The sequence below is a fragment of the Cygnus atratus genome, chromosome 3 (genome assembly GCF_013377495.2).
Source record: "Cygnus atratus isolate AKBS03 ecotype Queensland, Australia chromosome 3, CAtr_DNAZoo_HiC_assembly, whole genome shotgun sequence".
NCBI lineage: Eukaryota > Metazoa > Chordata > Aves > Anseriformes > Anatidae > Cygnus > Cygnus atratus.
In genome coordinates this window covers 115142510-115166494 of record NC_066364.1, presented here as the reverse complement: position 1 = coordinate 115166494, position 23985 = coordinate 115142510, and the positions used below count along the sequence as shown (strand labels likewise).

Here is a 23985-nt window from a genome sequence, read left to right as displayed (position 1 = left end):
GAAATCCCTATCTGGGTACCAGATTTCCTATAAAAGTCTTGATTCACTTACAAGCAAAAGCATTTGAGGATCTGGTCCTGTGCTTACTTAATCCCACTTAGCTACTCACAGGTGAATCACTGTGCTAGGTTAACAGCTGGACTTGATGATCCTAGGTCTTTTCCAACCTAAATAATTCTGTGAGTGTTTTCATCTGTCTTTTGGTAATTACAGCATGTTTTGTGCTTATTTAATCTGTGCCATTTGAACAAATTTTACAGGAAAACTTTCAGTATCTCCTCAAATAATATGGTTATATAAAAAGTTGACCTTTTTTGTGACATAATTTCAGAAGTATCTGGGATAAAGAAAAAATAAACATTTTAATGGTTTATTTATACATTTAAGCTCTATTTATACTCCAAACAAACTTTAAGTGTTTATTTGAAGTTGTCTTAAAATTATTTGCTTAAGAAGGAGAAAGGTTAAATCACAGGTATACTAGAACGCATTGCTTATTTACGTTGGCATCAACTTGTACAGAAGGGAATAGAATTAGTATTCTTAATAGATGACAGTAGTAGAACAGGAATATTTGTAATCCTGCCCATGTTCCTCTCCCAGTTGGTTGTATTGCTCTGATAAACAGCATTAATCAGAAACTGTATTTTATAGGATTAGCCAGTGACTAATGGCTTGATATTCCACACAAGCCTGGATCCTGCAAATTTGTCTTTGACATCTTTTTGTAAAAAAACAGTATCAGTTAGCAAATGTTGTTCCAAATAAGATCTGTTTATCAACAGATATTCACATATTCATAAGTTTATAGCTTTAGGATATCCTACAAATTACCCCATCAATCATTAGATACCTTTCAGTGTGTGTTGTTCTTCCAAATGTAATAAATGAATAAAAGATGGGCTGGAACTTGTCATAATAGCATTGCAGTCCTTCTACTGTTCATGTCCAATAACAGATGGTGTTCCCATACATATGATTCCTATGTTGATCACAATTATGTTGAAATCATTTTTCCAAATTACTGCTCTAAATGTTAAGTGTTGGGTTATGCCATTCTCAAATTCCATCATGTTTTGTCTCAGAAGTTCTTCTCATGTAATCATTGGGACTAGTCTGACTAAGAATATTAGTTTGACTATAACATGAGCTGGATTTTTTCTGGGTCTCTGGGGGTTATGAATTAGTATTGCACTGTTGCTTTATACCAGTTCACATCACCTGAGGATCTTGGTTTATCTTCCAATGTGCTAATTTTAGTGGAAAAAGAGGTCTAAAATATTACTGGGATAAAACTTGTAGTAAGTGCTGATGCTCTCACATCTTTCTTTCCACTGAATGAAGTTTTGAAGGCTCTCTGTGCTTTACATGTCAGTAGCCCTTTATTATGCTGCATTTTTTGTCTGCTCTTTCAATATCTCTTTGGGGTTTTGCTCTTGCCATCTTCTCATCTTACAAAATGATGTGGTTTTCCCATGCTTATCAGAATGTATTTGCCCAGATTCTAAGTCAGGTGAAGCCTCAAAACTTGGGGTAAAGACTGATTAAACAATTGAGAAACTTGTCCTGCTGATGTCCACAAGCTCTGGTTATCCATCTTTTTTCACATTTCACAGTTCTCCTATGTAAAAGACTTGTCTACTGCCTGTTGAGTCTCAAGGTATCCACAGCAAATATGCATTATCTTCTGATTTTATTGTGATTCGGGAAACTTTCAGCTGGGACTGGTTTATGAAAAGTATAAAGACTAACACTTGAATAAAGCAAACGTATTTTACAAGTGCAACCTAAAAATATATGCCAGAATTACAGTACAAAGGCTTTGATTGTGTGAGGAAAAAAAATTAATTTAACTCCAAGCAGCGGTGCTAGAAGCATTATTTATGAAGTATAAAAGAAATTATTGCTGTATTTTAAAAGTACACTGTAATGAGAAGGAACTTTCTTTTAAACTGATATTTTACTCTACCAGTTATATTTATAATGCAATACTTGAATATGCATAGGTAACTCTTCATAAAGTTTACCTAAAAATCAGTACTAAAAGGCTAGAGTTATTCGAGATGTGGCAATTACTGCCTGCAAGATTATCGCTCTCTACTGAACACTTAAAGCAAGCAAATCACTGCCAAAATACTGCTGCTAGCAAGAAAGTGTGTTAAACAGGGAGTGTAAATCACAAGCTATTATGGTGTTTTTATATGGAATAGTTCACTAACAGATCACAAACCGTGGCAGTTAGACTTATAACAGGCATATTCCTGAATTCAGACAATACTTAGGGTGTTTTACTGCGTGAGGATTTACTTGCAGATCACTGTTCTTTAATCACTGGGCTATTTAACACATTGCTGGTGTTCAGCCTGTGGATTGTCTGCAGTGGGTGAATACTCCCACACTTCAGAGAGCGCTTGACTGCATTGCTAAATCAGGCAAATCTTTTGGCCCTAACTCTCTAGGTTTTCATGCAGAACTGTCAGCAGGATGTATGTGAGTGCGCCAGAGCTGCTTTGGCACAGCCAGGATGGGTTAGGTGGCCTCCAGGGCAGCTTAAGCTTGGCTGGCAAGAAGGTAAGGGCTTTAAAATCATAGAATCATAGAATGGCTTGGGTTGGAAAGGGTCTTAAAGATCATCTGGTTCCAACCTCCCTGCCATGGGCAGGGACAACTACCACCAGACCAGGTTGCTCAAAGCCCCATGCAGCCTGGCTTCGGACACTTCCAGGGATGGGGCTGTATTGGGTTTACATGGCAAGGTTTTGGTGCAACCTTCCCTTTACTGGGAATATCTAAACCAGTCTCAGTGTATTCTGGGTTATAGTGGTTTCCATAGGAGAAACTGAAGTTCTTTCTTACCGATGTGGGGACTTTTCAGAGGGAGGTACAGACATCCAACTTCCTTCAGCAGTTCTGGCAGCACCCCATATATACTTTGGTAGCCTTTTTGTTCCTTGTGGGTTTTAACTGTGCTAAAACATTTGGCATTTAAATTACAAATGCAGAGGGGAGTGTGGCTATATTTTGCAGGCACTTCACTATTGTTTTTCTATCCCAGAATTTGCTTACTTGAAATATGAAACAAATATGAAAGATTTTTGACTCAAATGCGTGATACAGGTAAAGCCAGCTGAGCTAATCAAGAATGGATAGTAACGTCATGGGAAATGGTTCTGAATGTAATGTAGCAATTTCTTAGTCTATCTGGGGAAACTAATTTGTATGCCATGGCACAGACAATGCACCCCTGTTTGCTCCTGTCTCAGACCTGGTTCGCTCTAGGGAGTCTTCGCAGATTAAATAATGCAGTATAACAAATTCACTAGAGAGCAAAACAGTCTTCAGACATGTAGCATGCCCATTTTTGAAAGTCTGACTTCAGGAAAGGCAGAGAAGCTTGGGTGTTTATTGCAGACAACTGAACACCCAAGATCAGGAACTTAGAATGAAAATATCTTCATGTATTAAGTGCAGCAGCTCTATTACAGTTATACAGTATCTTCGGTAGGTGCAGTACCCTTTGATAATGTTGTTTTTCATGCACAGTTGATCTTGCATCATTTGGTATTAAGGGACCCACATAATCCCTTTAAATATTGAATACTATTTTTGTATACTGAAATCTGTCAGTAGTATTATATATTATATGTAAAGCAATCATCCCTTTTTCATTTTCTACCTATAAAGATATTGTCCGTATTTCCCTCTCAGATTTATAACACAGACAGGTTTCTTTCTGAGTAGCTGTACATATAAAGCACCTAGCAGCAAAATGGCTTTTAAGTCATTTTTATAGCACTGTAAAGCAGTACCTTTTAATGGCCTTGCCTCAGACCATAGAAATGCTGCCATTAGAGGTGGGCTGTGGCGCTCTGTATCTGCTAGAAGGAAGGAATTCTTCAGAGGTTAAAACTCTTCATTAGAGAGCACAACTTTATATATTGAAGCAAAGATTGAACTCTTACTTGTTTTCAAAGCTTTTAGCGACATTTAAAAAAGTTATGCAGAAAAGCCTTGTTATTCAATTGTTGGAAGCAGCATGGGCCAAGCTCAAACAGCTATCAAATTTAGCACGCGCCTGACTCAGTAGGAATCTTCTCCTTTCCCCAAAATGTCAAGGATCTCCAAATACATTTCTCAGTTACCTTAACAAGTGTCCTCGGTCACTCAAGCTTTGATTTACGATGCAAGAAAAACTTTAAGGAATACAATGTCAACTTTAGAAATTGAACATCTGTGCACTGGTATGATAAAAACTGTGCCTCCTGGTGACTGTGAGAGTAGCCTTGTCCTCCCCCATCTACCACCTGGCAGTACTGGAAAGCAATGTGTGTTCTTTCCTGTCAGCAAGCCTTGCTTGTACTATGGGGTCAGACTGACGCTTGAGCAGCAGCATCCATAATCCTGAAGATGATGGATCTCCTGTCCCTTGCAGATCTGCCCCATGCTTCAGCCAGATGTGCCTTCCGATCATCTCAGACTGATATTTGACATGCATGAATAGCCTTAGCCTGCTGCATGCATGGTTTGGGATTGATTATTTTTTAGCCACAGGCATGAGTGAAGTGGAGCAGAACTGAGCTGAGCTTGTGCTGTGAGAAGGCAGCTGATCTCACCTCTATCCCACCATGCCTAGAGCTTGCCCACCTACAAGCTCCAATTCTCCCACTAGGTCCTGAGAGGTGCAGGCTATGGGTAAGAGGTGTCTAGGAGGCAGCAGCTAACCCTTGCCCAAAGGCAGGAGGGATGGATTCTGTTCTGTTTGGGAAGTGTTGGCTAGCTGTTTCATAAATTAACAGCCTCATAAACTGCTCTCAGCTGTGATTTATCTATTGATCCATGCTGCAGGCTGATTCTTTAAGGGCAGCAATGAGCCAGGCAAAGCAGGCTGTAATTGGGCTTGGGGATTTAAGTGTTGCAGAGGGGCAAATCAGTGGTCATTCTGCTGGAAATTGATTTCAAATAATTTGAGAAAATGAAGAAAACTGATGACAGCAAAAACTGTAGTTTTCCATGAAGGCATTCAGTATGCCATGTTCCAAGCGTAACACTTTTTAGATTAATGTAAGTAGGGATGTGTGTGTGCATGGACAATAGTCACATCCCTTCTTTCACACAAAGGGGAAGAGGCTTATCGACTCCCTTTCTCATACCTCAGAAAATACCCGAAAATGTTCTCATATTCAACATTCTTTAAAAAATTATGTTGAGAAAATACCATACCAAGATGCTAATTCTTCTAAAAGGTGTGCACAAGATATGTTGGAAAATAAGCAGCAACCTAGACTGGAACACAGTCTAGTCTTTGAAACACTTTCTCTATGGAGGAATAAACTTTATTTCTCAGATAATTACACTTTGATTAGCTTTGCTGGAAACCATTCAGAAATGCATAGAAGTATTTTAGAGCACACAATACACTGTCTTGTCAAATGAGCAGGGGATCACTGGCATTCTGCTGCCCTGCCCTCCCAGACTACTGCACACAGCACATGCAAACCAGTGTTTTCTAAATTTTCTAAAACTTGTCAAATGCAATGCCTCCTCAGGGAGGCAGTCCTACCTGGCAGGAAAAGCGAACACAGAAGGTACTCAGGCTGGTACAGCACTGAGGAATAATGACTTGCTACAAAATAAGGACTGAATATTTCAAGCTCATCAGCTCTTCCAACCTCGTCTAAGTCTGTGGAGATCTGCTATCTTCAAAAGCAATTCTGGAAGGAAAGTGAGAAGACTGTGGCACCTCTGTGGCATATCAGAAGTCAGCCGTTTGCTACCAGGGAGTGATAATGTTAGAATACTTTTGGAGAATTCTGCTGGGGATATATAGAAATCAATTGTTACTGTCTCTTTGTGGTTTGAACTTGCTATTCTCAGTGATCATAAATGTCCCATAAATGTCCCAGGGTGCTCCGTGAAGCTACTTCTATGGATCTTTGTCCTTGTTCTTTTTTCCATTTTTTGAGCACATGCCATGAACTTTATTGCCTCCATTTAATGAAACTCCTCCCCTTCTGCATGTGTTGCCATGGCATTAACAAACTGATTGTGTTTTATATTGCCTGTTAGTGTAACTCCAACCTTTCTATACAGCCATTTGAGATGCACATTAAGATTCTCTACAAAAAAAGTAATACTGAGTTTATCTAGCAACTTTCCTCTACAGTCACCACAATTACATTCTGAGATTCATGGTTTGTTGTTTTTGTGGGTTGCATGGCATTTTCTGTTGACTACAATATTTCTTTCCATCTTCAGACATGTAATATCTGGAATTCTTCACAGGTATGAAATCTGGTATCAAAACATTTCTAGTATCCTTTGCTAAATACTGGATGGAGCATGAGAAGAGATGCTGCATGTTATAAAGCTCCTAACTGAGGCTCAGTTCATTCTGTGGGGGAATCTGTGCATCCATAGACATGATTTCCAACAGTCCTTCTTCCCTCAGTGGAATGAGGTTCAGCTCAACTGCTGTTGCAGCACTACTCTTTCAACTCTTACTGTGCCAATGGCCTGTGTGGCTGAGGACTTCTTAAGGGAGAGACTAGAGACGGTGGGAATGGGAAGTGAAGGGTATAGCTTGGACCTTCCCTGGTGTAAGAAGGTGCTGAAAAATTTAAATCAGGAGGTTTTAGGTGCAGAGAGTTTCCCTCATAGAAGAGACAAAGATGTACAGCTGATACTCAGGGCACAGAATGTGGGGATTGTGTTCCTTGCTTTCTTACTTTACTTTGCTACATAAATAAAAGGTCTGACTTCTTCCACGGAATTATTAGAGGGAAATGGTTTCCTGCAAGGGAAGCAAACTGGCCCCAAACCAATGCCTCTGTCTCCACTGCCATTGTCTCTAGGTAGCATTTTAACTCGTGTTCTACAGTACTATTAGATATTAATTGCAGCTTGCAAAATGCTTATCAGATAATACTCATGTCCCTTTTTTAGATCAGTAATTTGAGGTAGGAGGCAGCTTTTACTGATGAATAGTGATGGAGAAAGGAACGAAGCAGGGAGACCTGACTCTTAAAAACCTGCTTTACATAACATAGATCCTAGCTTTGTGCAGATAGTCACATGTTAGTATTTTGCATTTCCTGTCAAAAATACATGCACATTAATTTGCTTGTAAGAGTCTGGATTTTTAAATGGACACAGCCTCCATGTTAAAGGCCCCTAGAATTCCCATGTCCCACTTCTGTCTGTGAAAACCACCTCTAATGAACTAATCCCAGGAAGAAATCAGGATGTGCAACCCAATGGAAATCAGTGAAATACTGTGGTAGATCAGTACTGTGCATGGTTAGGCACTTGGATTTGTAGCTTCGGAAGCAGGACTGACACTGCTCTGGCTTTGTAGTTGATGAGCTCACACTATTGAATTTTCAGTGACTTTATTTGAAATGCCAAGCTGAAGTCGCACTTCTGTGTTGTTCCTCCGCTTTCTTCTATGCTCCTTTCCTGAACTGCTCTGCAAGGCAGCTCTGCTTTAATTCAAACACTACTTCAGGAATAAGTCCTATTATCTTAGTTTGATGCATATTTGAGATAGTAGCAATGGTTAGAATCTTATTGACAAACTTGGTACCAAATCGTATTAAATGCTAACCGTCAATTGTTGTATGTTAATCACAAGATCCTTCCCCCCACCCTGTGCTGCTCTGTTCATTCTTGTTATTGCATCATATCTAAAACATCTGTTGTTATCAGTGCTGTGGGGCATGTAGGAGAGCAGAGAAACAGTACTTGATTAGCTTTCTTGGAAATCTGGGCTCAGTCCTCAGCTTGTCTAAGACTTCTTATAAGATTGTGGTCTCTTAGGGGAGTGATAATACTTGCTCTGAGCACGCTTCCTTTCTTTACGTCACTGATTTAGATAGCAACAAACAGCCCTTGTCCAAACAGCTAACTGTGTATGTGCAAAGTAAGGTTATACTGATGACTGAATTCTTGGTGCATTACAAGATTATAAACAGGTTAACATACTCTTGGCACTGCAAAGTAAATAATGTCTATTGTTCTTGTTTTTTTTTCTTTTTTTTCTTCTGTTGAATAAACAGGAAAAAGTAGTTTCTTTAGTTGGCATTTAGATTCAGTTTAATTTTGTAAGCACAGAGTTTTCTTGCAGATGACCTATGAAATACTGGCCACACTGGTGGTGGAAATATTAATTCAAATCAGTGCATGTGCCAGATATTCCCTATGACTACTGCAAATCTCTATGTTTGCAGAAGTCAAGAGGTATTCTTTATTATAGTCGGTGATGTTCACTTTTAGCTTGGGTTTGCTCATGGTTCTGTATCTGCTGGCTTCTCTGAAACCTGAGATTCTGTAATAATTGCTCTTTCTTATTTGAAATTATATGTCATGACCTTTATATATTTACAAGACTACTGGGAAAATGAATGTTGAATACTAAATTAATCATCAGGTGTTTCATCAAAGGTGTTGCATAATCTTATACAAAGATAATTGTAAGATAACTTATTTGCTTTCAGGGGGCCTGTTTGGAACTCCCATCAAAGCTGATGGAATGTCTTCAACCAACATTTCATTGGTCCCTTTCAGTTTTACCTGTTAGTCCTCTTCATTTCTATTTTCCTGGAACAAAAGAACTTTGGTTATTGTGGAGCTTAATGTCTGATATCAAATTTGAGGAGAAAAGGGGAATAAGGGGATCAGTGCTGTTTGCTGGTCACTGCTATGGAATAGACACATTGGCTGTTTCTCTCCTTCTCCTGCTAGCTGTGTTTTGCTCGTGAATATCATGACATAGTCTGTGCTCTTCTTTTAAAAAGGCATTTTTCCTCTTCTGTTTAACCTCCTGTTTTTCTTTGACAATGGCTTTATGCTTCTAATAATGTCTTCTAGTTGGGAGGTTGGTAAATGTTGTTTGATTGCTCAGCAGGCATCCTGTTAGAGCAGATTGCCTCCCAGACAGCCAACTGCTTACATCACAGAGTCATAAAATCATCACCGTAGAGTAGCCTGGGTTAGAAGGGACCTTAAGGACCATCCAGTTCCAACCCCACTAGATGCCACCCACTAGATCAGGTTGCCCAGGGCCTTGTCCCACTGAGTTTTGAACACCTCCAGGGATGGGGCATCCACAGCTTCTCTGGGCAACCTGTTCCAGTGCCTCACCACCCTGAGTAAAGAATTTCCTCCTAACCTCTAATCTAAATCTCTCCTCTTTTAGTTTAAAAGCCTTGTGCTATCTGTCCATGTAAAAAGTCACTCTCCATCTCTTTTAGAAGCACCCTTTAAATATTATTTTATTTTTGCGATGAAGAGTTACAAATCATTTTAATATTATGGTTCAAGGTTTACATCACAACACAATTGCTCCAAGCCTTAGAAATACAGCTTTGGAGCAACTGTTTTCAACTACATAAATGGTATTCTGTTGCTTTGTGACTAATCTTTTGTCAGTCATGGAATTTCACCCTTTACAACTGCAAGTTCTGTAAAATAGCCAGAATGGGAATGAGAAGTGTGTGATTCAGAATAGTGTATTGTAAGAATAGTTCTGAAAAGAGAATACAGAAGGAATGTTAATGGATTACAGCAAGGCATAAAATTTTAAATGAACTGCCTAACTTCAAGGTAAGGCATATCATCAAAATCTTTTTGGCTGGATCTGAGAAGTATCAAAAGTCATAAAAGCACTTGTGAAATCTAAAATAACCTTGGAAATGTATCAAATTGCTGACATCAACAAAATTTTTCTCCTTAACTTTATATCATCTGAAATAATTATAAAACCCTTTCTATCAAGCTTGATTTTAAAGCTACTTAAACTCATGCTATGGGTGGTATCTAGAAATTCAGGGCATGTGTACGCTAGGCTTCTTCCCTTTAGGAGCTTAAGTCTAAATGGGTAATAGTCATCTACAGGGACCTGATTTGAATTTATGGAAAGAAGACTGGGGCAGATCTGAGACCATAATTCAGTTTTTCAGGCTTTCTTGCACCCTATCTAAAGACAGGCCATCCTCTCTCCAGCATGTGGGAATTACAGAAGGGAATCCAGGGAAAGTACACACTGACCCCTATGCTTCCAAAAAATATGATGAGAGGATTCCTGCAATTTTAAGGCATTGTGAGAAAAGCACAAACCAGGCAGTTTTCTATTTGTATGAAGAACAGAGCACTGTCCCATTCATCCAGCAGCTACAGAGTCCAAAGGACCAGTTGGGGATTGTTTTCATTGAAGTTCCTGCTTGGCCACCCATTTTATGTTTTTTATCTTTTAATTCAACTCACAGCTAAACTGGATGTAAATAAAAGCAGGTGAGATGATTTGCTTTCCAGTTGGTTCTAACCTACCTATACAGCTGGGACAATTGTTAAAAGGCAGAAGGAAAAAAGAAAAGGCAAAGGTGAGGGACAGACTCAGCCCTGGGATGGCAGCCCAGGGGGCTGGGCTGAGGCTGGGCTAGGACATCAGGCAGTGGGCAGGGCTGTGGCAGAGCTGCAGAGCGTTGTCCTGCAGCATCGCTGGGGCAGGGACTGACGGCCCCAGGCTGAGATGAAATGGGGTCCTGGGCCATGGGCAGGGCTGGGGGCAGACCCCAGGGGTCAGGGCTGTTAGAGCCTGTTAGTGCTCTCAGGGGCCTGGCAGGGTGACACAGTGAGAAAAGTTTAAGTAAAAGGTAAATATTTCCATGCAGATCAATTTCAGCTTCTGGTTGTGTATGAAATGTACATGTGAACAGTACACACATGGAGCTCTGCTAATTGCTGCAGTAAGGAATTAATCCATGCTGTGAAAAGTCCTGATGGAGGAGGTCTCAGGTGCCAGTGGGTGAGAAATTCTGCTCGGTGGTGTCCTCTGCCCAAGCCATCAGGGGTCGTTCTTCCTCATATGCGGCACTGTACGGAGGAATGTGGATGGCTTCCTGTGGCACGGTGATCCACAGGTGCCAGCTGTGCACCAGGCCAAGCCACCCAGAGTAAAATACAGTCCCAGTGAGTGTAACAGTGATTAGGTCACTCCATATACACAAAGACACTGACTGTCATAAATAATTCCAAACACCGTGCATTAATCTTATCCTCCCAGTATTTTAAAGACATCTTATGATGCTGATGTGAAGAAAAATATGATTTTGACAAGAAATGGACTTTTGTGTAAGCTCTCCCCCTCCCCTTCCAATTTTCTTTCCGTGCAGCAGCTGCTGTTGCCAGGCTGTCTTTGTTGCTATGGTGGTGTTTTGTGTGCCAGAATTTGATATTCAGTCTCGGAGAGTCACCTGATTGAGTGGCTGTGCCACATAAGTTATCGGTTTCACTCATAAAGATAAAGGACATCAGACTGCTGATGTTCTGTATGTATGACATCTAGTAAATTGATCAAATTAAATACAAGCATATTCCACTGGCCGTGAGTTTATGGAGTAACAATTTCACAGGTAAACTCTTCTAGTAAATGAGTGACTTAAAAAAAAAAAAAATCTCTCTTGGGGCTATTACCTTCAGTAGGTTTCATTTTTTGATGTGACAGTCATATACGAGGCAGTTTCACTATTCCTTGCAGTGTTTGTCTCTCAGAGGTTAGATTTGAGTTCTACTGCCTACATAACTTAAACGGTGCTTCTCTTAGAATGACTGCTTTTACCAGAGATGTAGGGTCACATTTTCTATATTTCTTTTCTGGAGAGTTGTTCTGTAGAAGTTAATGATTCTGCTCCCACTGATAATTAAAGTATAATTTGGCCCAATTTAAAATGCAATTAGGATGATATACTTCTGTTGAAACTGAGTTTATCTTTAATCCCAATCCTGCAAACACTGCCACTTATGTTTAACTCTTCGTATGTCAGGTGTACCAGTGCATTTAAGCATTTTTGAGGCTGAGGCCACTGCTTCTTCTAAAAATATAGACTTACACCGACAAACTCAGGACAGCAAGTGGCACTGAGATATTTCATATCTATTTCTTTGAAATCAATATTAAAAGACTAAATTATATTTTAATGCATTTCTCCTATCACCTCATGATACATTCTTTCAGTATAGCTTTCTCTGCATCTTCATCTGACCTGGCTTTGATCAATGCCATCTGTTATTTAAATCACTTGTGGCTCCTTTCTCCTATTTATCTACATGCATTTCCACATGTGAATGTAAACATACTGGGTATTCAGCTTATTCCTCTGGAAATTAAATATTGCTACCTAAGTATGTCATATAGAAACAATGATTTACAGTAATATTGCATTCTAGTAGCTTATTTACATGAGACAATCATTTTATTGTCCAGGCTGAGATCCTGGAACCTGCAAAAAGAAAACCATTCAGAAGCCAGTTCCTGCAGCAATGCAAGACCAGAGTGTATCACATCTGATATGTAAAATTTTCAAGAACTACCTGAATAAGCTCACTGCAAGTTTATTTTTAACAGTACACCTTTTAATTCCATGGAACTAAAAGGGCTGAGTCAAGGAGAAACAGAAGATAGGCGTAATGCTAGGTATTTAGTGAGGCTTACTGCACACTTGGATAAAAGGTGTCTGTTTTTTCTTTTGTCTGACTTAGTCCCATCATCTAATGATAAGATAATCGTACTCTTTCTGGGTATAGTGATCCTGCTGAGCGTAGCCTGTTTCCAGGTCACTGATGCCGTGCTTTGTGGAAGAAGCTTGAATTTAGATGTGCTTTGAATTTAAGTATTTGCAGTATGTACCAAGAAAGGTATTCTTAGCTGGAGTAGGGGCTAACTGAGCAACAGTGTAACACATAAACTGGGTTGCCTAAATTCCCACTGATTTCACTGAGCCCAGGATTTCAGCAAACACTGAATCATAAGCACTTTCCAGAATTGATGTTTAATAGGCACAGTCATAGTGCCATTTCCTTTTGTGCTTCTTCCTCCTTTTGATGCACAATCCATTAGCTATCTGCCACACAAAAGGCATGTTTCACTTCGGCCAAATACCATGGTCTGGTACATTTCATCAGATTAAAACAGTTAAGTCTGAGAAGCCATAAAACTCCTCCAAACACCACCTCATATCTGAAATATCACCTACAAATATCAGATTTTGTACTGATCTATAGGGTCACCTCCTACGTGGTCAGACTAATGGATTCCCAGGGCTCTGTGGTAGCATCAGGAATCAGGAGGTATCATTGTGAATTGTAATTGTTTTTTCCTGACAGTTTAAAGAAGTCTAGGCCAAGCAAAAACGTATTATGGGTTTGTTGAGAAAATGGCCAGAGGTGTCCCAATCACTGGTAGTTTTACGTTTTCCAGGCAGTTGATTTTGGCAGACTGCTATGAATACAAGTGCTTAAGTGATCATGGATAAGTACGGTAGTATCTGGGCTCTTTGCTCTTAATTTCTGAGGGATTTTAATATTTTGTTTTCATTCTTCTGTATATATACACTGTGATGAAAAGGCAGATGTGAGCACGGTACTGAAAAGTTCTCCCCCATACCCCCATCATAAAGAGAGCAATCCTGTACCCACATCAGTGCATTCAACCCCAGAACTTGTTATTTTTTAAGTCCTGGCAAATCAGTGGGAAATGGAGTGCAGCAGAGGGGGAGCAGACTTGCAGACTGACTGACATGGCACCGCTATTTGCATGGAAGGTTGTTAAGAATAAAACACTGAACAAATGGATTGATTGGCCCCGGAGTGTGCATGCTGCCTGTACAGGCTGTTGTGGAGTGGATTCAGCTCCTGATAAAGGCAATGAAAAGTTTCTTGTTGAAGTCAAAAAAGTTGGCAGAGGACCAGCAAGCTTTAACAACCCTGTAACTAACAGTAAGAGCAAATCCGGAGTCCAATGTGCCAGTTTTGTAGCTTTTCTTTTCTTTTTTTTTTTTTTCTTTTAAGTCACCTCCCCACCTATAGCATATATATTTTTACCTGGAACATCATTCCCCTAAAACAAAATCAATTTTTCTTTGAAGTCATTCTTTTACATCATTTGCTTTGTCTATGGTAGAAGTTTGACCTGCTGCCCTTAACTCATAAGGGTCAAGTGGAAACCTTTACAGGGAAATCAGAAATCTCCTGTGCTGTGTCATCTGATGCTTCATCTCCACCGTGGCTGCACAGGGACTCTAAGGGAGAGAAGGCCGTTTCTGGCGCATGTGTGGCTTTGTTCTTCTAAAATCTTTCCTATAAAACCTTGGATTGAGGATTTTGGTGGGTGAAAGGAGACTTTATCAGCATTGTCTTCTGTGTGAAGTATACCTAAACTTAATTAAGGAATGCTGAGGAAGCAGCAAGCTTTGGGAAAGCAATTTCTGTGTATTTAAAGCACCAAGCTTTGATGGGAAGAGCATGCACGTTTTCCTTAGAGTCTTCCCTCCTTTGCTGTCCCATTCACCACTCTGCAGGCTGAGCACTGTATTTCTCTTCTGGAAATCAGCGTGCCACGACTATTTCCTAAAACAGCCCTCACCTTCCCCTGCGCTCACCCCTTCTGCAGCCTGACCTTGCCAAGGGGCACCGCTCCTTGCCCCTCGCAGCAGCCCCTCACCCTCGGTCCCCGGGCACCCTTAGCGGGCCCTGGCCCCTTTTAGGGCTGCTGCAGCCGTGCCAGCGGGCGGCAGCCGGCGCCGTGCGGTGCCCGAGGCCCTGCCCAGCCCCGGGGGGCGCTGCCCTTGGCCGCGCTGCCCGTGGCCGCCGCCAGGTGGAGCCGCGGGGCCGCGCCGGGCAGCGGGAGGAGGAGGAGGAGGAGGAGGAGGAGGAGGAGGAGGAAGGAGGAGGAGGGGCGGGCGGGGAGCGGGCAGCGCCGTGCCCCTGCCGAGCGGCTGCGAGCGGGCGCGCGGCCGTATATAGGGGATGTGCCGCCGCGTATAGGGGATGTGCCGCCGCGGGGCTCGCCCTGCCCGCCGCCGCCTCGCCGCCTCCCTCGGCCGGCACCGCTGAAGCCGCTCGGCCGCCGCTGCCCTGCCCGCGCCCAGCCGCGGCTCCCGGCCTCGCTCCCCGGGCCCTTCCCGGCCGCTCGCCCCAGGCTCCTCGGCTCCGGGCCGGGCGCGTCGATGCGGGGCAGATGGCCGGGGCACAGCCCGGCGTGCACGCTCTGCAGCTCAAGCCCGTCTGCGTCTCCGAAGCGCTGAAGAAAGGCGTCAAATTCGTCAAGTGGGACGATGTGAGTAGCTGCCGCGCTGCCCCCTGTCCGCCCGGGGGGGCTCCGCCACGCGTGGGGGGCTCGGGCGCACCCGGGGAGACCGGCACGGCTCGGCTTGGCACGGCGGTGGGGAAGAGCCCGGCCGGGCCGCCCCGCGGGCAGGTGGGAGCCGGCGGCCGCTGGGGCACCGTCGGTGTCACCGCTAGGGCCGTGCCGTGCTGTGCCGGGCCGTGCTGGGTTGCGCCGTGCCGTGCCGTGCCGGGCTGTGCCGGGCCAGGGGTGCTGCTGAAGCGCCAGCCCCAGGCGGCCAAACTTTCTCCAAAGACTGAAGTCGCCTCCGCGCTCGCTTCGCCCGTACGAGCCGTGGTTCGGCTGGCTCCTGTCGCTGTGCCGCCTCCCTCCTGTCATCCTGCTCGTCTCCATCCCCGTGGCTCTAACGTGGCTGTTTCAACCTGTTCCCTGCCTCTTGCTCCATCTCTCCTTTCCTCCTCCCTGCCTCTCTCTGTCCTGTCCTTGTGGCTCCTGTCCCTCCCGTTGTCCTCCTCCAGCCCGGCAGGGTTGTCGAGCTCTGGGCACGATGTCCCTCAGCTCCCCGCTCCCTCTCATCTTCCTTCCTTTGCGGAAGGCACTCTTCTTCCTTGGCTCACGAGGACACGAGACTCACCTCAGAATTCCCCCTGCTTTCCCCTTGCCACTTGCTGCTTCCTGACACTTTCTCAAGTATTGCCCCACGCAGCAGAGGAGCATGGCTTTTGCTTCACCTTCATGGGGGCAGCTGCACTGTCTTTGCTTGCAGGCTGTGCCCGGGACTGTGTCAGAGGAAGGCAGGGGAAAGCTAAGCTTTTTCTGCTTAGCTGCCTTTTGTCAAACTGTGAAAGTGCAGATGTTGTGCAGTAGAGAAGGAAAACAGGCAGGACGGCTAGCTTTGCTCTTGCAGCATCGTGCCTACAGCATGACATTGGATGTTTGTGCCCTGGTTGTGTGTGGAGGGCTGGGTGCCCCACAGGTCTGGCAGTGAATGGTCTGGAGACAGAGGGACGTCGTGAGGCTAGAGCTGTGGCAGGGGAGCGGCTGGGAGAGAAGTTGGGTGTGCTGGGCAGTTTGAGTGTCAGAAGAGCTGTGAGGATAACTTGTTTTGAGAGCCTTAACACAGCTCTTGGATATTTTTGCTGTGCTAAGGACACGCACAGCAACAACTGGCGGGAGGGAGAAGGAGCAGTTCATGTGTCTGACAACTGTTCTTGTCCTGTTACGTATCGCTGCTTTGCTGTTGCTCTCAGCCTGTCCAGCAGCCAAATGTGTGAGCCTGACCTCTATAAACCTGTGATAAAGGCTCTCAAGAAGGGAAAGAACACTTAAAAAAAGGAAAACACACTAATAAAAAAAAAGAACCAACTGCGGTGTGGAATGTTATTTACAATAAGGAGCTAATACCTTTCTAATAAACTGAGTAACCTGACCTTGTCCACAGTAATAAACAGTGGCTTGACACAGGTTATGATTGATCTGAAGATAGATGGAGCTAAGCTTGAATCACTTGCCTGATGGTCAGAGAATGTTTTCCTTCAGTCAGTTTCTTTCATCAGTATAGTACAATGTAATCTTAGCCTTGGCATTGCAGTTATTGTTTTAGTTTGGTAAGTTACCAAGAAATTTACAAAGCTACCATGAAATTTATGCAGATAGATCCAGAGGTCAAGTCAATGGTGTAATTTCAGTCTCCAGACCAAGAGTCCAAGCAATTAGGCAACAATTCAAATGATTTAAGTGCTATTTCCGTGCACTATACTGTACACATAGCATTTGAAGGAGGCGATTTCCATGCACAGTGGATGTTCAGTGGCTAATCTGTCTGCTATAGACTAAATGGAAGATCTTCAATTTTAAACATAAAGGCTGCCATAATAAAATAGGGCTAAAATCTGGCAAAAGAAACGAGATTCAGGTTAAAGGTGACATTGAGCGATACGCAGGTATTACCTGGAAAGTGTGTCTGAGAGTCCTGTTGTGTTTAGTGAGTATTTTTGTGAGCAAATTCAGCAATCTTGCGGAAGTTGTTATGTATCGAGCCACACTCGTGTGATGAAGAACACCAGCGGTACCTGACTGCTAACCACGCACTGTGTGTATGTGTGTGCGCATCGCCCTTCCTGCCCTGTCCTGCCCTTAATGTTTCTTCTCAGCAGTGGAAGCCCGACAAAATCAAAGGTTTCAGTGGAAATTAACCTCCTTCCTTTGGCACTCTGGCCGTAAGGAAGTCTTCAGGCGAATGCATATTCAGTGACTTCGGGTATTTGTCACTGAGTAGCCAATAACCACTTCAGAGTATTTGTTTTCTATCAATTAATCTGCTTCAAGGGTTTTTAAAAATGATGATAATTAATCCGAACCTCTGTGCTCTGTCGTGTAAATACACGCGCACAAGCTCTCAGTGAAACAATGGGCTGTAATGAGAAATGGTAAACTACAAAATGTAACAGTAACATGGAATTGACCGTAATGAGTGCTTTGGATCTGCTACGCTAACAGGGCTGTTCAGAGAGGCTATGCTCACACGCTGGTGTTTATTATGCACCAATTTGGTCTGTTCTGTGTCTGAGTAACAACTGGAGCTCAGTACTTCTGCATCACCCGTGCACCAGGGCAACATTCATTCCTGTCGCAGGCGTACCCTTTCGGTACGCTTTTCTGCTGTTTTGTTTTCCAGTTTAAAGATGGCTCTATTGACTCGACTTCACTTCTCATAAGGCAAAGGAGAGTTTGCAGTGAATTCCTAGGACTTGCACCAAGTTTCAGCCCAGAGCAAAATTTTTTCAGCTGAGTTATAAACTACTGAAAAGTGGTGCACTTTTTTTTTTTTTTTTTTTTTAATGGGAATGCAGAAAGGATTTTAACCAGGGCATGAAAGGCGTGTAAGGAATTTCATGGTTTGTAGAGTAATAGTTGTTAAAGAATGCGTTCGGTAGCCTTCAGCAGGATGCTGCAGTGTGCTGTGCAGAATGTGTCTGACAAAGGCAGCAGCGGTACAGGCTTCTAAACAGACCCACCCCTGCGCTCACCATCCCGAGCTTCCAGTAGCTCTGTGCCTAATTGGTAACTGCAAAGCTGCTAATACGCAGATGTGGTACTGGCACCGTTATACGGGCCTCCTCTCTGAGGAGCAGCAGGGAAGTGTGCTACATATTGCATAGGGATCTCCTCCAGTGCCCGCATCCCCTCCCGCCCCCCGAGGTGTGATGATAATCCGGTTTGAAGGAGAAAAGCCTTGCCCGAGCTGTGATAAGATCTTGGCAGAGAAGAGGAAGAGGTTACATCAAGCACTTAAGATCAAATGCAGGCAGGTGGAAGGCAGGCAGCTCAGGAGCCTTGAAATTCCCTTTCTTCCGCAGACCGTTTTCAGTTTCTAAATTGTAAAAGCATTAGGGTCAATTAAAAAGTTCCGGTTTTGCAATTCAAGTCACACTTATGTGCGTTGGGGTCGGCTACAATGGCACTTACGTTCAGCCATCCAATGCTTACCTAGAGGCTTTTCACACATTCAGTTTGGGATCAGGATGCAAAGCACTGAAATCAAGCCGATGATTGTTATTTCCCTGTTACTTTGCTTTTCTCACACTGTTTCTGTTTTAGTCTACAGCAGTCTTGCAGTCAGCAAACCAAGTTTAGAATTAATTCTTGTTTTTGATATCTGGACTGGATTCACAAGGCACCGGACAGAAATAGCTGGAGCTTGAGTGAGCGAAGGATGAAAGTGACCGGTTGCATAGATGGGGGGGGGGTTGTGGATGCATGTGTGCCTGGTTTATGGTGCCAGTTTGCTGAGCTTCTTCAAGTCCTGTTTCTTCATGCTGCCTCCAGTTGGGATTTTGCAACCACTTCTTTACTGCCGTGAAGAGACGGAGTCTCCTAAGCCCTGGTCTGGTCTGTGAACAGATGTGCTCTGTCATTCCTAGAGAGAAGTGACGTCTATGACAGAGGGAGAAGAGCTGACTTGATCCACTGAGCTGTAGTGAAACCCAGGGTTGTAGCAGCTCTTCCTGATGAGCTTTAAAACAGTTTGAAAACAAAAAAGGATGCATTTAAATGTATGGGTGAAGCTTTTCTGTAGGGGGCTGAGTTTAACGTAGGAGAATATGTTGCTAGCTGAGGACACCAATGAACCCTGAGTATAAAGGAGGTTCCTTCTTGAAGAAAGACTTCCCTCAGCATTGAGCTGAAGTCTGAAGGGGCTGGGACCTGCCTCTGCCTCTTTTTTTTTTTTTTTTCTTGCTTTATTTTCCTTTGGCCTGCAGTGGGAACAAGGTAGACATAACAGAGTTAACAAATAGTACAACAGCTAGAGCACAGCTGAACTGGTGTTTTCTAAGAGCAGTAATTGGCATACTGAAGCAAGTTAATTTGATGGTGTATTTTCAAAAATAGGTTTGCTTTCAGTTCTTGCTTAAAGGCTCTCTTGTCTTCCCTAGTGATAATAGGTACTTTACATAAAGAATTTGACTGGTTGCTCTGTAGCTTGTGCTATTTACTTTTACTTGCAAGTTAACGATACGGGTAAGGTAATGTAACAACGCCTAAGGTGAGGGACGTGATTCCTTTTCATTATTATTATTTTAAAGGAACCTTTAGTTACTGAAACTAAACTACTTATCGGTAGTATTGCTTAGTGGCTACAGCACCAGGTATTCCAGTGAGAAGCAAAAATGAGCCCAGGTCTTTTAAGTTCTGTTTTAATGCCTTCTTTTTCTTAGATCCCCCTTCTTTGTCTTTATAAATGTTTTTGAGTTCAGACGAGTGCTATGCAGAGTTCTCAGGCTTCTCTATTTAGTTAGAGGCTCTTAAAGAAGGTTATCAAGAGTATGAGGTACATCCCCTTTAAACTTTCAAGTACATGTAACATCCGAGTATCATTATGGATAAGCAGAGATCAAACAACAAAAGACTGGAAATGTTCAGAAGCGGTTTAAGATGCTGATGCTCGTGTAGATTGTTTTCCCATCCCCTGCATTTCTCTAAACTCTGCACAAGTCTGTCACTACAGGGTAGTACTGGGGCTGTGAAAAATGAGCAACCATTGTTCTGTGTGTATAAAACTAAAACAATAAACTGAAAACAGTTTATTTTTTTTCTGAATGTTTTCAGTCTGGAGGGAAGAAGTTAGTCAAACATTTTAGAGTTTTTGTTGTTTTCGTGTAGTAAACAAAGAACAGCTCTGTGCTATATGAAAATATTTAACCTAAATGAATAGAAGTTGTGGTTTGGGTCTTTTGCAACATAAGCAAGTTATCAGATTGAGTTTAAAATTTCTCAACAGTTAACATGCAGTAAAGGGGAAAGCCTGAACTTAGCTCCGTCCCCTGCAGAGTGGTGCGATGTGTGCCTCCGAAGATCTGGGGAAGACTTCACGTGATTCAAGTTGTAGATAACATCTGTTATGGTAGCCTCTGAGCGTTGGGAGCCTTAGATACTAAGGAAATGGGAAATCAGAACACGTCTCCTTTTAAGTAAATAAGAATTCTGTGTGGAAGGGAAGTTAACAGTGCATTGAGATTGTGTACTGTATGGACTCTTCACCCTAATGTTTGAGTGCTGCAAGCTTTTTTTTTTTTTTTTTTTTTTTAATAAAAAGCTGTGGTGAAGTAGAGTTAACTTTAATCGTTATGGAGTCTTTTATCTATTATAAAGGAAATGCTTCATAAGCACCTCTTAATTTATTTTCACAAGACCCATTAGGTGACAAAATGTGTTCCCTATTGTACTGTTGCAGGTCCAAAAAAAGAGACCAACATTAAAAACTACTAATTTTTAATCTGTGATTAGATACCTTGGACCTAATTTTCCGACTGCGTAGCACCACACAGTCAGATGTTCAGAATGAGTCCCTAGTGACTGCAGATGACTGATTTGGGCTCAGCATCTCTAAAACTTAGGTAATGAAATGTGGAAATAGAATTCTGGTTTTCCCTTAAAATCAGAATACAGCAGTTATGCTGATGAGCAGTTTGGTTTAAATGATTTGCTCAGCATCACAGAACTATCTGGCAGAGATGATAGCTTCCCAGTTGGCATTTGGCTACATACGTTTCTTTATTCCTTCCTTCTTCACTGCATAATTTGCAGCATCTACAACAAATAAGGGCTCACACAGACAAATGGAAGCTACATGAAATAAGGCTGTAATTAGCTTAAGATCTTGGACGTCCTGAAAGAGGCAGGGGCCGTCTGCTTCTGAGAAACAAATCCTGCTTGAAGTAGCTCTTTTAAACTTGCAGGAAGTTAGCCTTAATTACCAGAATGATGACTTCTGTCATGTGGTGCTGTCAGCAAAGTTGCTCCAGGGTTTAACCACTCTAATGGTGAAGAATATTTCGCTGCATGTTCCCGTGGAACAAGTGGGATTTCAGTTTACAGGTCCCAACTTTCACTTTTAGTCCTGCATCCAGTCCCAGTCCTATTTGGCCCTCAGTTCCAGTTCTGATTTCCTCTCCTGCTTCCAACCTCCAGCGCTCATTGCAGTGTCTCCAGCCTTCCCTTTTGGCAATCTGTTCCTTTACAAGCAAACCAGGGGACGGACAGTTTCTCCCTGTCATTTGTAGTTCAGCTGTCAGACTAAGGAAATTCATAGTGCTAATTGCTTGCGTAATCCTGTTTACTTCCAGTCTGAGTGTGCCCAGTGTATTATGGAATTTAGAAGCTAATCTATTTGCTGAACGCATCTAAACTATGGTTTTGCTATCCCTTCTCCTTTCCTCTTCCTCCCCTCAATCCTGCAATCCCTGTACATTGTGGGGTGGCAAGAGAACTCCTTGCAGGGACTCTCCTCACACCTTCCATGCAGCCTTTACACCGTCAACCAGAGTTCAAGCCCATTCTCCAAGGTGAAAGAAAAGTTGCAGAATACTTGGCCTTTGCCAGAAACAACCTATATTTCTTAGCGTTGTGTTTGGAAGCAGTTTGGCAGAAATTTTCCAGGAGAAGGTTCAAGCACATGAAATACTGCTGTGCGTAAAAGTATTCAGGTTATTATTTGGGGATGTTAAGAGGCCTCTGAAAATCTGAGGCAAAAGCAGGCAATGGACAGGGTTAATAAGGCAGCGCGGTGAGCCCCACCTGTAGGAAGAGCTGATCAGAAAGGCTGGTCTCCTGTTCTTTTAAAAGTCTGTAGGTATGGATTTTTGACTCTGACTGTTTATAGGTAACATCATCAATACCTGTCTGCTTTATAAAAACACAGACTCACCTGACTTGTGATCTTGAGGTTGACGAGGTACGCGTAGAATTTCACTCCCTTCTAAACCACTTGTAAGATCCATTAGAAGCTTCCCACTTATCGTGGGATTGATCCAATATTTGCATCACAGGTACAGTAGCAATGTTCTCTGATCGTTTTAACACTGATTTGTTCTCAACACAAAACATGGTGGTGATAGTATATACCTTTGCTTTAGCACATAAGGAATGAAGTGCAGGGGGTTCTTGGTCAGTAATATTAAAATAGAGGTGGCAGCTTTTGCTGGCTGATTTGGGATGTGGCTTAGGGGGCCTACACCTAAAGTAGACCTTGCAACAGTTACATACAATTAAATGTATGTTTTCACATTGATCTCTTATGGCCATGTTCTGCTGTGCCTGGCAAGTAAATATCCTAGAGTTCTCGGTGGCACTTTGTGAGAATAAATTTGAAACCTCTTTGTTTAAAAGTATAAAATAGAGAATATTGCTATTGCAGGGTCTGAGGTTGTGGTGGCAATTAGGAGGCAAATGAATGGAATATGTATAGACCAAACCACACTACTGAATTGAGGCTGTGAAATTGGAGGAAAGTAGAGAACTGGCCCAAGGTCAACTAATAAAAGGTAGGGGGCCTTTAAAGGTCAAATTAAAAGCTCTTTTAAAAAAATCGTTCACTTAAATTCAGACTGGTGTGCTATGAAGCCTGCTAAGCCTGTCAGAATAGGACCACTTCTCCTTTCTATTCAAGGATTTTGCAGTGCCATCAGTTAGAAACCAAGCCCCTGCTTGGCAGGAGCACCCAGGGGTGGCTTTTAAAAAAAAACACCTGAGAAGTCACAAACACTTTCACTGACTGTGACACCCTGCTTCTCTCTTCTTCTCCCCTGCCTGCTCGCCATTGATTCTTACCTTGGTCACCACTCCTGCTTCTTTCCTTATACGCTTGGAAGTGTCTCAAGAATCTGGGGTCCCTACACAAAGGGCTTCTTGCTTTGTTGCCATCCAGAGGATCTGTGCCCCTTCTAGACACATAAATGTGTGCTAATTTCCCAAACTGACAGTTTGAGAGATGTATGACACTAGCTTCTTTTTTCTTTCTTTTCATCTGTTTCATTTTTGTGTTCTGGATATGAATAGGTTAGGGAAGAAATGAACCTCTGCTCCCTATATGTTTGTCCTCCAATTTTTTTTTTCCTTTTTCCTTTTATTTTTTTACAGCTCTGTATAGAACTGCCTCAACTAGAAGATAGAGGGCTGAGAGGTAGTGCACATCACTTGGGTCCTGTCTGTTACCCTCTTCTGTAGAAGTGAATGTGGTTGGTAACGCTGTTCAGGGGAGTTATGAGACAGGTCAGCTCTTTGGATGAGGAAACTGAATTAATGGACTTCAGGACACTGTCCTGAATGACTGCAGGTGTGTCTTCTGGGTAAGAAGCCACATTTTCTTCCACATAATAGTGTGTATATGTATATGTGTGTGTGTGTGTGTATATATATGTATATATATATATATATATGTATATATAAAATATATATTTGTAAATAAATGACCCAAACAACTGTCATTTGAAACAAGTTTCTAATTCAGAGAATTGAACCGCTCTTCTTCCTGAATGTGATGTGTATCAAGTTTTTTTATGTACCTTTTTGACTGTTGCCTACCTTTG

General features: G+C 42.6%; 1 protein-coding gene across 5 annotated transcripts in view; it reads left to right on the top strand.

Moving 5' to 3' along the window:
• Window positions 1-14705: 14705 nt before the first annotated feature.
• Window positions 14706-23985, top strand: part of PLCB1 (phospholipase C beta 1) — a 390968-nt gene continuing 381688 nt past the window's right edge. For 2 of the 5 annotated variants that reach the window (XM_035552919.2, XM_050709680.1), the window contains exon 1: window positions 14759-15109. In XM_035552919.2, coding sequence (XP_035408812.1) covers window positions 15011-15109 — 99 coding nt within the window. In that variant the 5' untranslated portion in view covers window positions 14759-15010. Of the gene's footprint in view, window positions 15110-23536; window positions 23746-23985 lie in introns of all 5 variants that reach the window. The other 3 variants (XM_035552920.2, XM_035552921.2, XM_035552918.2) reach the window with 3 other exon arrangements.